Below are 15,841 nucleotides of genomic sequence, written 5' to 3'. Positions count from 1 at the left end.
TATTATATGTACATATTGCTTAGTCTATTTGTATATATAGGCAAATATATACATATTAACATGTGTGAACATATGGAAACTGCAGTATGTATCACATGCTATACAAAATATATTAGGAAACAGTTTTTCCCAGAGAGTGAGAAGAATGGTGTTTCACAAAAGTGGGAAACTGTAGATAACATTTCAGCTGAGCCTTTATGAATAAACAGAAATTTACCGATGGATCGCCAAACTAGGTAGAAAAAATGGGTATATGAAATTTGATGGCATAGCTGAGAAAGAGCTGAGTGTTTTCAGTAGAGAGCATAGAATTTTTGTCCCTTGAGTACCTCAGCTTCTTGCAGAACTGCAGATTTTGTACTAACCTGTGGCTCTGAACAGAGGAGTACTTAGTACAAACCATCTAGTGCCAGATATCCAGCTCATAACCTTTCTGACCCCAAAGCATGTCCTATTACCATTGCCCTCAAGGCTCCTTTCACATCTTTGTTTCTCAGAGTATAGATAATAGGATTCAGAAGTGGAGTGACTATGGTGTAGAAAAGAGAAACAAACTTTCCCTGGTTTTTGGAGCTGCTTTTGGCTGGTTGCAGGTACATGAAAATGATGGTCCCATAGAAAATGATGACAACAATCAGGTGAGAGGAGCAGGTCCCGAAGGCCTTTTTGCGCCCTGCAGCTGATTTGATCCTCAGAACAGCCTGGGTTATGAAGCCATAGGAGACTAAGATGAGTGACACAGGGACAATCAGAAACACTACACTGGCCACAAAGAGTTCTCCCTCATTGAAAGTTGTGTCCACACAGGCCAGTTTGATGAGCACTGGCACCTCACAGAAAATGTGGTCCAGTTTCCGATGACCACAGAGGGGCAGCTGCACAGTGAGGGAGCACTGAATGAGAGAGGTGACCAGTCCACTGAGCCATGCTGTGCTGGCCAAGGCAACACAGAGCTTGGGGTGCATGATGGTGGCGTAGTGCAGTGGCCGGCAGACTGCAACATAGCGGTCGTAAGCCATGACCGCCAGGAGAATGCACTCAGAGGAACCCAACCCCATAGCCACATAGAGCTGAGCCACACATCCTCCATAGCTCATGCTCTTGTCTTTCTTACTCATAGTAACCAGCAGCTGTGGGGCAACACTTGTGGTGAAACAGATGTCCACACAGGAGAGGTTGCTGAGGAAGAAGTACATTGGTGTGTGGAGTTTGGCATCCACACAAGACACCAATATGATGGCTGTGTTCCCCAGAATATTAAAGATGTAAAAGTGCAAAATGATGATGAAAAGGCACCTTTCCAGCTGGGGCTGATCTGAAAACCCCAGAAGTAGAAAGCCATTTCCAGAGCTGTTGTTGGCTTCCTCCATCTTCCACAGCTTGAGCTTACAAAAGGATGAATATCCTAGGGACATAAGGGCATGAGCTCAACATTGGCAATCCCCAACTGTTTGCAGTGCCACATTATAGCACCTGTAGAATTTCCTCAATACGTATCTGCAGGCAAGAGATGCCACCTCCTTCTATTAACTCTGAAATTAAAGTATGGAACCAAGAACCAACAGCCTTCTCCAAGGAGCAGATCCACCAAGGGGACCCAGGAGTCCTGTCCTGTGTGGGCTCCTCCAACAAGGCATCGTGATGGTTCTACCTTCCAATATAAGTACCAGCCACCCTGTTCCTCCCTCTGTGCCCAGGTCCAAGCCACCAGGCTCCCTCCCCAGCTCATGGCCTAGACCTTGCACTTTCTGACAGAGCCCCAGCTGGAGTCTGAAGTAACCCAGGTGTGAGGGGGTCCTGCAGGCAGCCTGGGGGTGAACAGAAAGTGCTCCACACTCTGCTTTGTTTGCGTTTTTTAATAAAATAATCTCATGTGGCAAAAAAAAAAAGTGCAGGTGCAGTATCCTTCCAAGGATAATATAGAAAAATGAAAACCACTAAGTAGCCACCTTCTTAGCACATAAATGAATGATTCCAAATACAGTTGCCAGAGAGCAAAGCTGAATCAGCCTATGGTATTCAGACTAATTTAGCAATGAGGACATCCAGAGTCAGAAATACACACAACTTTGAATTGGTAACAGTTCAGGAAGAGGCAGTAGTCAGCATACAGCTCTAGAATGGAGGTTAACCAGGGCCAGGAGAGAATCTGATGAGAAAAAAAAAATCAACTGAATTGTTACTTTCTTGTTTGCATGTGGCAGTGAAATAGAACTTAAAGTTAACAAATCAGCCAGTGAAACATGAACCATCTTTAAACATACAGGAATAAACACTGGCATAGAAATAGTTCTCAAATTAGATTATAAAAGAAGAGATGAGAGAAAATTACTTTAGAAGCTATTTTATTTTGACATATGCCGAGTAACTGACAGATATTGTGTATTTGAGGTATATATGCTGTCTTTCAAAACAAAGAATGTAAATAAATAAAAATAAAATAAATAAATACAATAAAACTTTCAATATTAAAATATATGTAAGGTCTGCTTGAAAAGAGTAATAATGTATTCACCCATGATTGTTCAGAAATTTAAACTTTAGATAAATTAATTTTCAGGCAATTGAAACATTTCTCTAATTTATTAAACATTCAGGTAGCAATTTTAAAGATACGTATTATTTAATCATCTATTATTTTTTAAAGTGACTAAAAATAACTCCCTTATTTTGCTAAGGAATTCTGGCTGCGTGTTTACTGTAAACTGCTATCAGTCATTCTGCCCATCCTTCTCATCCCCTCCTGTCATTGTAAGAGAATCAAAGAATCGTCCTATCACACACCCTCCAAAGTATCTCTCTTCTTGTCTCTCTCCCACTTTTTCTCTCCCTCTCTTGCGTGTGCGCACACACACACACACACACACACACGATCTTTCCTTAGCCTGAAAAAAAGAGACTGGAAGGTGAAGATTTATTATTTTCCCGAAGTAGTTACAAAACTCAAAAAAAGAGCTAAGATGTGGTTTATGCAAGATTATATGTGGCTTTCTGAATACATGGGAGGGATCCAAGTACTTGGACCATCTTTTGCTGCTTCCCAGGTGCATTAGCAGGGATCCTGAATTGGAATCAGAGCAGCCAGGACTCAAACCAGTGCTCTGGGATGACAGCATGGCAAGCAGCATTTTAACCTGCTGTGCTACAATGTTGGTCCCTGATTTTATGTTTTGTATATCAGGCCCATGCCATTTTCTCAGGACAAGGTCTTAATAACTGTACTTATCAATCATCTTTCTACTTCCTCAAGTTCCTGGCACTGCATTTTCCTTCCCCCTGCTCAAAGGCTGTTAGACCCTTGAGCCTGACTTCTCAGTCTGGAGAGAAAGCAAAGCTCATCTGAGTGGTGATCATGATCCATGAGTGGATCAATGGCCCTTTCTGCAGCATGAGTCATAAAGTATGTTTGTGTGTTTATGGGATTCTTTGTTTGCTGCAGCCTGTTAGCTCCCTAGATTAGCACTGTGGGCTAGAGGAGGTAAACATAAAGATTGAACTCAGAAGAGAAACAGGTTTTCTGAGGCCAAAATTCATTTTCTCTGCCTGACTTCTAGATCTTGTGCCATTATCACATACTTGTTCACTTGATCTGCTGTCTAACTAGTATAATATGTCCTTGTGCAAGGTGAGTAAGTCCAAGAGACCTGTTGTAAAGCCTTGTACACTTAACAGTTATGGCTCAGCACTTGAAATTTAGGTAAGATATTAAATTCATGTTAAATATAGTCACCATAATAAGTAATTGTTGAAAAATCCATGAGCCAGGCAATGAATTCAGTTTTGGAGATACTATAATGAAAATTAGACAAAAAGAACCAGTGAAACTGAAAGAGAAAATATTTCCCTACAGCAATCATCTGAAAAAGAAGTTCAAAGCCTTCTTCATGGTATAATGTGGCAGGTACAAGCAGAAATGTTTTAAAATTATGTTTCCTTCCCTCACAAAGGACACTAGTAGCCAGTAAAATTTATCAGTGGGAAAGAATCCCGTCAGTTTCTGCTATCAGTGTTTGCCAGGTGCTGCTCTTTAAAGTGAGGAGTCATTTTGTCCATTCTGTTTGATGATCTGACCTCATCTGAGCAGCTGGCTGAGACTTGGAACAGGCAATTTCACCTGACTCCTTCACAAACCTACATAATCCCAAACACGGAACAACCTGGACTGGAAAAGGTCAAGTATAAGGATATGTTTAATTTATGCTATGATTTTTGGCTGTAATCAATCAACAAATTCACATCCACTAAGTTGCTGTTACTCACAAAAGAGAATAAAAATGGGGGGTGGACATTTGGTGCAGTGGTTAAGACTCTGCCTGGGATGCAGGCATCCCATATCAGAGTGCTTGGGTGGAGTCCCAGCTCAGCTACGAATTCCAACTTCCTGCTAATATGCATGCTGGGAGTCAGCAGGGTCAAATATTTTGTTCCCTACCACCTATATGGGGAGACTCAGATTGAATTCCAGGCTTCTGGCTTCAGTTTGGCCCATCCCAAGCTGTTGAGGCATTTGGGGAATGAACCAGTGAGTGGGAGATCTCTCTGTCTGCTTCTGCATTTCATTTAAAAATAAATAAAAATTTAAAAGTTAGCAAAAATATGGGCATTTCTACATGAGACTTTGTGATTCATGTTTGCAACCCACAAGCCACAGCTTTTACAATCTTTTAGAATACCTGATGTTGTGGGAGAGGCCAGCTTCTTCTTGGATTGTCTTTTTCTGGTTCAATATTTTTCTGTGCTTCCAATGATAAATCTCAGGTATAATAGCAAAAATATAAAATAATATAAAAATATAAAAATCTAATTGGGGCAAAAAGAAACAGATAGCCCCTTACCAATATGTAGGAAGTAGGGTGCATGGCCTGCTTCTTCTGTATTGTTGCATATCTGGGGTCGGAGAAGTGACACCCACAGAGTGACCACACACCAAGCCTAAAATAATGAGAAGTTCCAAGAGGGAATGGAGAAGAACAAAGGCTCCCAATAGGGATAGAGGGCCTAGATTTAGGGAATGGCTTGTTTATCCTGTCAACTCCACAAGGACTACAATCCCAGTTCACCAATTACATTTTGAGAGAATCAGAGATTTGTGATCCTGGGATCACTACTTCTGGGGAAAAAGCCTTACCCTTCAGTGGACCAAATGCTTACAACAGAAATCTAATGAGCAGAAATATGCAATGACTCTTTCAAGCCTGAACTTGTAGTTTCAGTGTGTAATAAAATATATCTATTATATGAGATGGGAAATTAAAAACTGAAATTAATATGTTAAGCACATGAAAATAATAAATTACAACGGAATAACATGAAAACAAAAAAGTATGAAGTTGAAAAAATTCAGGTAAGTCAAAAATCGTGTTGACTCATTTTTTTAAAGATTTATTTATTTATTTGAAAGTCAGAGTTACACACAGAGAGAAGGAGAGGCTGAGAGAGAGAGAGAGAGAGAGAGGCCTTCCATCTGCTGGTTCACTCCCTAAATGGCCGCAATGGCTGGAGCTGCGCCGATCTGAAACTAGGAGCCAGGAGCTTCCTCCAGGTCTCCCACGTAGGTGCAGAGGCCCAAGGACTTGGGCTATCCTCTACTGCCTTCCCAGGCCATAGCAGAGAGCTAGATCACAAGAGGAGCAGCCGGGACTCGAACTGGCGTCCATATGGGACACTGGCACTGCGGGCAGCAGCTTTACCGTCTATGCCACAGCGCCAACCCCCGGCTCATATTTTAAAAGAGATTATTTCAGGTATTCTCTGTGCACAGTCCCAGTGCACAATATGCTGGCAAGTAGATTGCTTTAGTCATGATATAATTTAGTTGTTTAAGTAAGTGATTTTAAAAGTTTTTAAAATACAAAATCAATACATATTTATGGAATTTCTTTGTGCTTATCACTTTTATTGTTTTGTGAAGATTATACATAGATAAATAATCAAAGACATGGAGACTTCCTGGAAAGCTGGATGATGGATCATGGAGTCTTGGGTTGGGGATTCATACATTCAAACCATCTGGAATAAGTTCTTCACTTTACATAGGAGAAATTAGAGCATTCAAAGCTTCGTGAGTTACAGTGGATCACACAGAGCAGCTTCAGAGTCTGCACTGTAGTTCTGGGATCCAATTTTCATATCTATGTCTGAGGCTCAAATGGATACAAAGCTAAATAGCAACCAGACAGAAAGGATAATGCATGCATGAGTAATGTAGCTGGGACAGAGTACCTGAACAAAGCAACACTTGAGTTCAAGTGCCAAGTGCCTTCATGACACGAATTTAAGACTGAAGACATAATTTTCCTATTCAAGAATTTTATCCAAAATACATCGTCTATTTATCTCCAAATTCTTGTTTAAAAATATGAACATTTTAACTCCATAATCTGAGTTGAGTGATAATACCTAAATGTGTTTGGCCAAGGTTTAAAATTGATAATAAAGATTCTTCAAAAAGTTAATGGAAATTGCATGCTATAAAATTATTCATGGATTTCTAAAAAAATTGTTCCATAAAAAACTTATCTTTTAATTCTATTTTCCACAAATTTGTTGCCATGCCCTCACGTTCATTAACCACAGGGCCTGTGCTCCAGAACAAACTGGGGGTCGGGAGACAAGGACTGGGCTGTGGTCCACTTCTTCTTGGTGCTGTGTGTGCAGTTCCTTTAGATGTTTCCTTTTAGGTTTTACCTGAGCAGCATCTGGAATTATGTAGCATGGAGCTAAAGGAGGCTGACTAACTGTAATCTTTAAAATAAGTATTTGAACTAGACTGCCACTTAGTGGCCAGTCCCTCACCAATTTTGGAGATGTGAGATTTCAGAGCAGTTGGAATGAAGTCAAAACAAGTACTGGCATGGGGTCAGAAGGAGCTAGAACCCATGCCTCTGCCAACTCTGAATGCTGGCTTTCTGTTCATCTGTAAAAGTCACTCCGGGCACAGTCCCAGCACACAGTAGACTGGCTAGTGGATATATTAGAGCCGTCTGTGTGTCCAGAGACTGCAGAGCTGAGAAATCCCAATGCCAGATTACACTGTGGAACAGAAAGCTTTGTAACACCTCCCCTCCCTCATCATAATATGCATTTTCAGAGAACTTTTTGAAGATTCATGATGTTAAAGTAACAATGGAAAATGGAATTTAAACTGGAACAAGAGAGAAGTGGAAAGGTGAAAAATGAGTGAAATTGATGCTATTAGTGAGGCTAAAGAAGTTTTGGTGTTGGTGTACAGGCACCATTGTTAGCCAATGGATGTGCCTGACACCTTCCTGTGGGAGCTTGTGACTCTCCCCTTGTGGGTTTGATCTGGCTGCAGGCGTGTGCTCCTCACAGGCACAGGGCACTGTGGCCATGTCTCACAACCAGGAGAAGCCCACAAGTGAGTGTGGGCTGGGATTGGTAGACAAAGTCTTTAGCTTCTTTCACTGGTGATGCAACTTTGAGATGTTCCATGCAGTCTTCACAAGCACCTGTAAGGTAGTGAAGCCTTGGCACTCGTGGATTCCTGCTGGCAGACATATGAAGGTCAGTGAGGAATGGAATCCTGGTCCAGACCATTTCACTGTGCTTTCAAGTCTACCAACTAACCAGTGATAATTCCTTTGGTCACTGGATGCAGACTTGTGATTGATACGATTCGGAACTGCCTGAACATCTACATTTGTTTCCTAATCTATGGACCAAGACTAATTTAGTAGAAAACAAGCGAAATCCCCCTGAAGTTGTCCTCCTGGACAAGTTGGTAATTCAGAAGAAAATGTGATATATAAGATCATTTATTTTGGAGTCAACAGTTTTTGAAATTCATGTGTAATTTGTCACAGTAGACTAAAATATTAATTATTATTCAATTTGTATTTTAGATAATTTCCTTTGGCTTTACTAGGCTTCTTCAGAAAGCATTATTGGAAAACTATGTATAAATATTTGAACTACCTGTGTGCGTGTGTGTTTCTATGCTCATTATTTATGGCTTATAATAAAGGCGTTATATACACTATATATAATATGTGTACATAGATATATACAAACACACACGCAAAGAGAGAGATTTTCTTCATCCATCTTCCATGAGAGGACTCTGGATTGTAGTCACCTTGATTGTTCCCATGTCCTAGCTTTTGTGAATATTGAGTCAAGGAAGATAGGAGAACAGCTATCTCTTTGAGACACTGATGTGTTTCCCCTTTAGAGCTATACCCAAACTAGGAATTTTTGGTAATTCTCATTTTTTAAGAAAATCCTATACTGCTTCTTGTAATGCCTGCACCAATTTGCATTCCAACCAACAATGTGCAAGGATTCCTTTCATTCATACAGCAGCATTTTATGATGCTATTCTCTTGCCTTTTTTATATTCTCCTCCTAACAGGTGTCATGTGATATCTCACTGCAATTTTAATTTGCATTTCCCAGATGATTATTGATGTTAATACCTTTTCATAAGCCGATAGATATCTGTATGTCTTCTTTATTTTTAAACCTTTTTTTATTTATTTGAAAGAGTTACACAGAGAGAGACGGAGAGGAAGAGAGAGAGAAAGAGGTCTTCCATCAGCTGGTTCACTCCCCAAATGGCCGCAACTACAGGAGTTGCACCAGTCCAAAGCCAGGGAGCTAGGAGCTTCTTCCAGGGATCACATGTGGGTGCAGGGGCCCAAGGACTTGGGCCATCTTCTACTACTTTCCCAGGCATAGCAGAGAGCTGGATGGAAAGTGGAGCAGCTGGGACTCGAACCGGCAGCCATATGGGATGCTGGCACTGCAGGCGGTGGCTTTACCAGCTATGCCACGGCACCAGCCCCCATATGTCTTCTTTGGGAAAAAAAAATCTGTTCATGTATTTTGCCTATATTTTTAAAAATTTGCTGTTGAGTTGTATGAGTCACTCATATAGTTTTAAATGTTAATCATTTATCACATAGATGGTTTGTAAATATTTTCTCTCAATCTGTAGGTTGTCTTTTCATTTCATTATGGCTGCTTTCTTTGCCTTCTAAATGCTTTGTAGATTAATGTAATGCCATTTTTTTGCTTTTTTTATGCTTTATGTCATTTCTGAAAAAAAAAGTTATTGCCTGTATCAACATCAAAGAGTTGTTTTTCTCTTATGCTTTCTTCTAGGAATTTTACAATAGCTCTTACACTTAAGTCTAATACACGAGGTTCAATTTTATTCTTTTGCATATCAGTATCCATTTTTCACAATGCCATTTTTTGAAAGAACTATTATTTTCCCAATGTGTATTCTTGGCACACATCCTAGTAAAGTGTTAGTGCCATATGTGTGTGGGTTTTGTTCTGGGCTCTTGATTCTTTTCCATTAGCTTCTATATCTTTTCATGCCAGTACCATGCTGTTTTCATTATTATAGCTTTGTGATATAATTTGAAATCACAGACTGTAATGCCTCCAGCTTTGTCCCCCCCACCAACTTTACTGGCTATTTGGTGTAATTTTCTGTTTCATGCAAACTTCAAATGGTCTCTGTCTAGAATGGTTTTTGTCTAAATGGTTTTTTACCTAGAATGGTTATTGTCTATTTCTGTAAAAAGATGCCACCAATTTTTGTAATGATCGTTTGGAATAAGTAGATTGCTTTCGATACTATAGAAGTTTTTAACATATTAACTATTCTTATCCATAAATGTAGGATAACTGTCCATTAATTTGTGTCCTACTCAATTTCGTTCATCTGTGTTTTAAAGTTTCAGTGTAGAGGTCACTCACTTCCTTGTGAAAATTTATTCCAAAATATTTTGGTTTTGAAGTTACATAGGGTTTTTTTCTTTATTTCTTTTTAAGATTGTTTGTTGTTTGTAAAGAATAACAATTTTTAATGTTAACTTTCTATTCTGAAACTTTACCAATTTGGTTTATTTGTTCTAAGAGATTTTTTGGTAGTGTTTAGGGTTTTCTACATATAATATGTCATCTACCACCAGAAACAATTTTACTTCTGCCTATCCAGTTTGGGTGTATTTTATTTCTTGACTAACTGCTCTGATTAGGACTACTAATACTATTTGAAATACACGTTAGAACCCTTGTTTTGTCCCAGGTCCCAGAAGAAAAGCTTTTAGCTTTTCATTGTTAAACTTATCAGCTATGAATTTGTCAAATAGCATCTTTGTTATGATTAGGTATGTTCCTACTAAATGCATACATGATTTACATACCACCATTACAATATTAGAATGTTCTACCTGTGAGTCTGTCCTTATTTTGCCAGCTAGTTTTATGCTTTCAGGTGTTTTTATGTCACCTACTAGCATCCTTTTCTTGTAGGTCAAAGAACTTCTTTTAGCATTTCTTTGAAGACAGGTCTGGTAATGATGAATTCACTCGGATTTTCGTTTATCTGCAAGTTGTTATCCTTCACTTTTTAAGGACAGCTGAGGGCACATAGTTCTTGGTTGGTAGTTTTTTCCTTCAACCTTTTGAATATATCAGCATACTCACCTGCTGCCTATTTGGTTTCTCCTGAGAAGTCTACCATTAGGTGTGCTGCAATTCCCTTATATGTCATTTGCTTCTTTTCCAATGGCACTTTCAGGATCTCTTCTTTGTCTTTGCTTTGTGACAGTTACATTGTAAAATGTTACGGAGTAGCCATAATTGAATTTAACATGTTTGTAGACATTTTAATATCTTTATATTTATATCTGTTTTCCATGTTTGGAGAGTTTCTTGCTATCATTTCTTTAAATAAGTTTTCTGACCCTTTGTCATTATTCATCTTCTTTAATTCTCATGATTTAAATATTTGTTCTTTGGATGCTCTTCCATAATTCCCATAAGCTTTCTTTTTTCCCTTCTTTTTCTCTTTTCTCCTCTGAATATATATTTTGAAATAATCGTTCTTTGAGTTCCCCAAATTCTCACTTGATAAATTCTGCTGTTGGTCCTCTCTAGTGCATTTTCTGGTTCGTTATATTTCTTAGCTCCAGGATTTGTTTTTATTTAAATTATGTCAGTCTCTCTGTTCAGTTGCTCCTTCTGGTAACATTTTTTTGGTCAGTTCTCTGGGTTATTTCTCTGTGTTTTCCTGGAGCTTGCTTGAAATAGTTATTTTGAATTATTTATCAGGAAGTTTGTAAAACTTTATCTCAGTCACTGGCATTGTATTCTGTCTACTTGGTGATGGCACATTTTCTGATCATTCTTGATTTCTGTGGTTTTGCATTGATAGCTACACAACTGAAGAAGTAGGCACTTAGTCCAGTCTTGGTAGACTGAATTTCTCTGTAAACACCCTTTCATTGTAAGCTTAGCCAAAGATTCTGAGCAAGCCACGTGGCATGTTCCGTGAACCTGAGACCTCTGCGAATATGGAAGTGTTAGGGGGTGCTGTAAGTCCAGAATTGCCATGGCTGGTCCAATGCTAGGCAGGAATCCCAACTAGTAGGGCTGGTTTACTACTAGGACATGGCAAAAGCCTGGGGCTGCTAGGCTCGCCTGTCCCTGAGGGCTGTTGAGAGTCCATTGCTACTGTGATCAGTTGTCAATGACAAGGACTGGAGACCAAATCCACATCACAGGAGTTATATATTCCTAGCTGTTGTGAGGGTAGGCCTGGAGGCTCAGTTCACAGATAGTTGTCTGTAGCCAGCAGCCATGGTAGCTGTCCTGTGATCAGTTTTATTGTGAATTCTCAGTATTAGAGAAAAAAACAAAGTGCTATGCTTAAGTTCCTCTTTCCCAAATAGCAGATAGAATCATTCTTCTGTGCTCTTCCTGAAGTTGGGAGAGTGATGACACAAGTAATGCAAATCTTATCATCTTCACTATGTTCTTATCTTCATCTGCTTATCATCTTCACTATGTTTTTTTCTTTCTTTATCTTTGAGATGTAAGAGCAAGATTTGTTAGAGTCAAAGACCTCCAGCCAGAGTGGCATGGATGGGGGCTCCAAGAGAGGAAAATACCCAAAAGGGCTGGTGGTACTGAAACCATTTTGCTTATTAATATTTCTGAAATTAATAAGCTGTGTGGGTCCTTGCCTTGAATTCAGAGAAGAATTGTGAATACTGGCTCAAATAGTCCAGACAGCATGGTAAATTTTAAGGATTTTACTCAGTGTGGGAAATACATAGGAGAGTGAGAGTTCTATCTAAGGGAGAAAGAAGAGTCTAGAAATTAAGTTAGAGTTCATATCAAGCAGAGAGCAGGTCAGGAGCCATGTGCAGCAAGCAAGTAGGCAGGAAAGCAGGGAGTTGGTGGCCCAAAGGCCATGTGCCCCAAAGGCACAGGCAGCAAGGGCAGCAAAGGGCAATAAGGGTGAAAAAGGGAGAAAGGGGAAGGGCCCACTGTGTTCCAGGCCTTTTACCTACTTCTAAAGGGGAGTGGTTATGTAGCCTGATTGGCAGGTGGACACACAGGTGGGGTCAGGTAAGGGGCATGAGATTACATAGTGGGCATGGTGAAGTCATGGTCTTCCAGCTCACAGATCTAATCAATTTTATCTTATCTGCATGCCTGCATCAGTACTAGGGTTTTTAAGCACAATTTTGGGGAAGAAAAAAATTTGACATTCAGTTACAAGGTGGGAATAAAACCCACCAAAAGACTGATTTGCAAATTTTTATCCTGTTTGGCTTACTCATGGTAAAACATAGAGCCATCAGAAGGGTGGGTTAGGTAACTTGTTTACAATGAACTTGAGCTCAGAAGGTTGGAATCTCCACTCCTTTGTTATTCTTATGGTAAAATTGGAAGCTTTCAAGAAGTGGGAAGGCAAGTGCTTTTGACCTTTCTAGAAGATAACTTTTAGGGGAAAACAAGCACTCTGTACCCTCAGTTTCCACTGGGACCACCCTGACTGCCTTTTAACCCATCTGACTCCTCACATTTACACCCCAGAAGAATGGACCCTAACTTCTGTTAGGGGAACTGAGTTATAACCACTCTGGCTGCTTCATGATGAAAAGGGTCAGCATTGGGTATGATAGTCAAGACAAGGCTTCACTATGTTCTGAATATTATGTTATAACTAGGTACTACAATCTCTGGTCTGATTTCCTTAATTCATGTGACAGTATTTTTGTGCATAAAAACTTGTTTAAATTTGTATCTCTGTGGGAACATGATTGTTAGAGAACTTTATTTCACCATCTTGCACCACCTTTTCTCTAAAGACTAAATTGAAAGCATGAATTATTTTCCTCAAAGAAGAGATTAACACTTGTAAAATTTTAATCACTATTGTTGAGTTGGTAAAGTTTTGGATTAAGATTTTAAAATTTTTCATTATGAGAAGACATACAAGGTATGTTTTTTTCTGTTTTTCTACATTATGCTCTTGATTAATTCTTTCATTAATTAAGTAGATTAAAAATGAAATTATATGTTCAAATGAAGTCTCAAACAGAGTTCCCATATACGTTTCAAATTCCTGTAGTAATCCTTGTGGTAAATATAGTTTTCCATCAGATTCTTAAGATATCTATACTGTACAAAACAAACTAAAGCTTCAATGCAATATCTAGAAAAAATCCAATGTCAATGTCATTCTTCACATAAAAAGAAAAAGAATTCTAACAGTCACAAATAATCCACAAAAAATTGCAAAAGTAATCATGAGCAAAAAGAACAAAGCTAAAGATACTGCATTACCTGATTTCAGACTACACTGCTGGCATTTTTAAAATGTACCAATTAACAAAGCTCACAGGACTGACAGACACTGGCCAATTCTTGCAGAAGGAAACATTTTAAAGATGGAAATAAATGCAATAAATGAGAAAAATTGCTTTAAAATAATTAAGTGCACTTTTGGAGAATAAATCAATAGTGAAAATGGTAAGGGAATGAGAAGAGAAATAGACAAATAAACACTTAGCTGCCAGTTCAATGGGTCAGCAGAGAGTGCAACAAGTAGTATTTTTTCCCATTGTTCTCTATTTGAAATTATCTTAAGCTCCTAAAATATACATTTTTATAGAAATACTACACAACAAGGAATTCCTTTTTTCCTCAGCTTCATAAAGAAAACCTACCTCTCCCATCGCACCTTCTCTGAGTCTTCTCACATCCCTTGATATGGTATTTGCCAATGACAGGCTGTGTTCCAGTTACAGACAGATGTCAGAATATCTCAAAACTCTTTCCAGAAGAATTTAGGTATAGCCAATTGACTTTTTTGAGCTAGAAAACATGAGAGGAGATGGCATGTGTAACTTAATGGACGGAAATATAGCTGAGACCAACAGTCTTGTGTTCTCGAATTGGAGACGCCCCTAAGGACAAATGAACTTGGGTCTCCAAAGCTGCAAATATAGAACCACTAACAGAATTCATGTACACCCACACTAGACTTTATGTATGCAAGAAATAAACCAGTGTTACCTGATAAGGCTTTGTAAATTTGCTGTTGTTACTCTGGTACCCTCTTAAAATATACTGAAACTGAAACTTTATAGGTGTCTTTTTTTTTTCTTTTTCCTTTTCTTTTCTCTCTATCTCTTTTTTTTTTTTTTTTTTTTTTTTTTTTTTTTTTTTTTTGACAGGCAGAGTGGACAGTGAGAGAGAGAGAGACAGAGAGAAAGGTCTTCCTTTTGCCATTGGTTCAACCTCCAATGGCCATCGCGGCTGGCGCACTGAAGCCTGTGCATCACGCTGATCCGAATCCAGGAGCCAGGTGCATCTCCTGGTCTCCCATGTGGGTGCAGGGCCCAATGACTTGGGCCATCCTCCACTGCACTCCCGGGCCATAGCAGAGAGCTGGCCTGGAAGAGGGGCAACCTGGACAGAATCCGGCGCCCTGACCAGGACTAGAACCCGGTGTGCTGGCGCTGCAAGGCAGAGGATTAGCCTATTGAGCCGTGGCACCGGTCTATAGGAGTCTTTTTAATCAGTATCAAATTTAGCTCCCAGCACTGACCTGTTGTCTTTCAAATATTTTGCCAACAGTGTTACTCCCAGAACTCTGATTTATCCAACTATTCATAGTTACATCTGCCAACTACCCCAATGACTTTTTGATAAATTGGAGAGTGAATATGGTTACAATTTATGTACATATGAGCTATTTTTTGATATTTGAAAAAAAAAGAATCAAGGGCCTTGAAAAGACTTAGGAAATCTGAATGGGACTTTCCAGCTCATAGTTGTGTTAAATCACTGGAAGCACCATTTAAAACTGAATCCATTGCCGGCCGGCGCCATGGATCACTAGGCTAATCCTCCGCCTAGCGGCGCCGGCACACTGGGTTCTAGTCCCGGTCAGGTCGCCAGATTCTGTCCCAGTTGCCCCTCTTCCAGGCCAGCTCTCTGCTATGGCCCGGGAGTGCAGTGGAGGATGGCCCAAGTACTTGGGCCCTGCACACCATGGGAGACCAGGATAAGTACCTGGCTCCTGCCATCGGATCAGCACGGTGCGCTGGCCGCGGCGGCCATTGGAGGGTGAACGAATGGCAGAAGGAAGACCTTTCTCTCTGTCTCTCTCTCTCACTGTCCACTCTGCCTGTCAAAAAATTTAAAAAAATAAAATAAATAAAAAAAAAACTGAATCCATTGCAAAAAAAATGGTTTAGATTTATGCAGTTGTGGTTCCAAAATGTCACTACAAAGAACAGAAGCCATGAAAGAGTCTCTCTCTCTGCTTCTTCTCTCTCTCTGTTTGTCTCTGTGTGTGTGTGTGTGTGTGTGTGTGTAAACATGGAAGTTAAATTTAAATTTGCATTACATTTAGAGCTCTGTTTCAAGGAATGTGTGTCTTTACCTCTTCTGGGTCCTAACACCTCAGGGACACCTCATTGTGGTGGATTCATCTTTAGAAACTTCACAGAGACTACAGCACAAAAGCATGCAGGTAAAAATGACAAAACTGAAAAGAATGGAG

At 39.6% G+C, this 15,841-nt stretch overlaps 1 protein-coding gene across 1 annotated transcript; it reads right to left on the bottom strand.

The window, feature by feature from the left end:
- Positions 1–199: 199 nt before the first annotated feature.
- Positions 200–1,650, bottom strand: LOC127488935 (olfactory receptor 2G6). Its single transcript, XM_051839619.2, has one exon. The coding sequence runs from the start codon at positions 1,413–1,415 to the stop codon at positions 423–425; it is 993 nt and encodes a 330-aa protein (XP_051695579.1). The 5' UTR covers positions 1,416–1,650; the 3' UTR covers positions 200–422.
- Between the last annotated feature and the right edge of the window lie 14,191 nt (positions 1,651–15,841).

The sequence above is a fragment of the Oryctolagus cuniculus genome, chromosome 6, assembly GCF_964237555.1.
Source record: "Oryctolagus cuniculus chromosome 6, mOryCun1.1, whole genome shotgun sequence".
Lineage (NCBI taxonomy): Eukaryota > Metazoa > Chordata > Mammalia > Lagomorpha > Leporidae > Oryctolagus > Oryctolagus cuniculus.
Note: the sequence above shows the minus strand (reverse complement) of the source record. Positions and strands in the feature narration are given on the sequence as shown.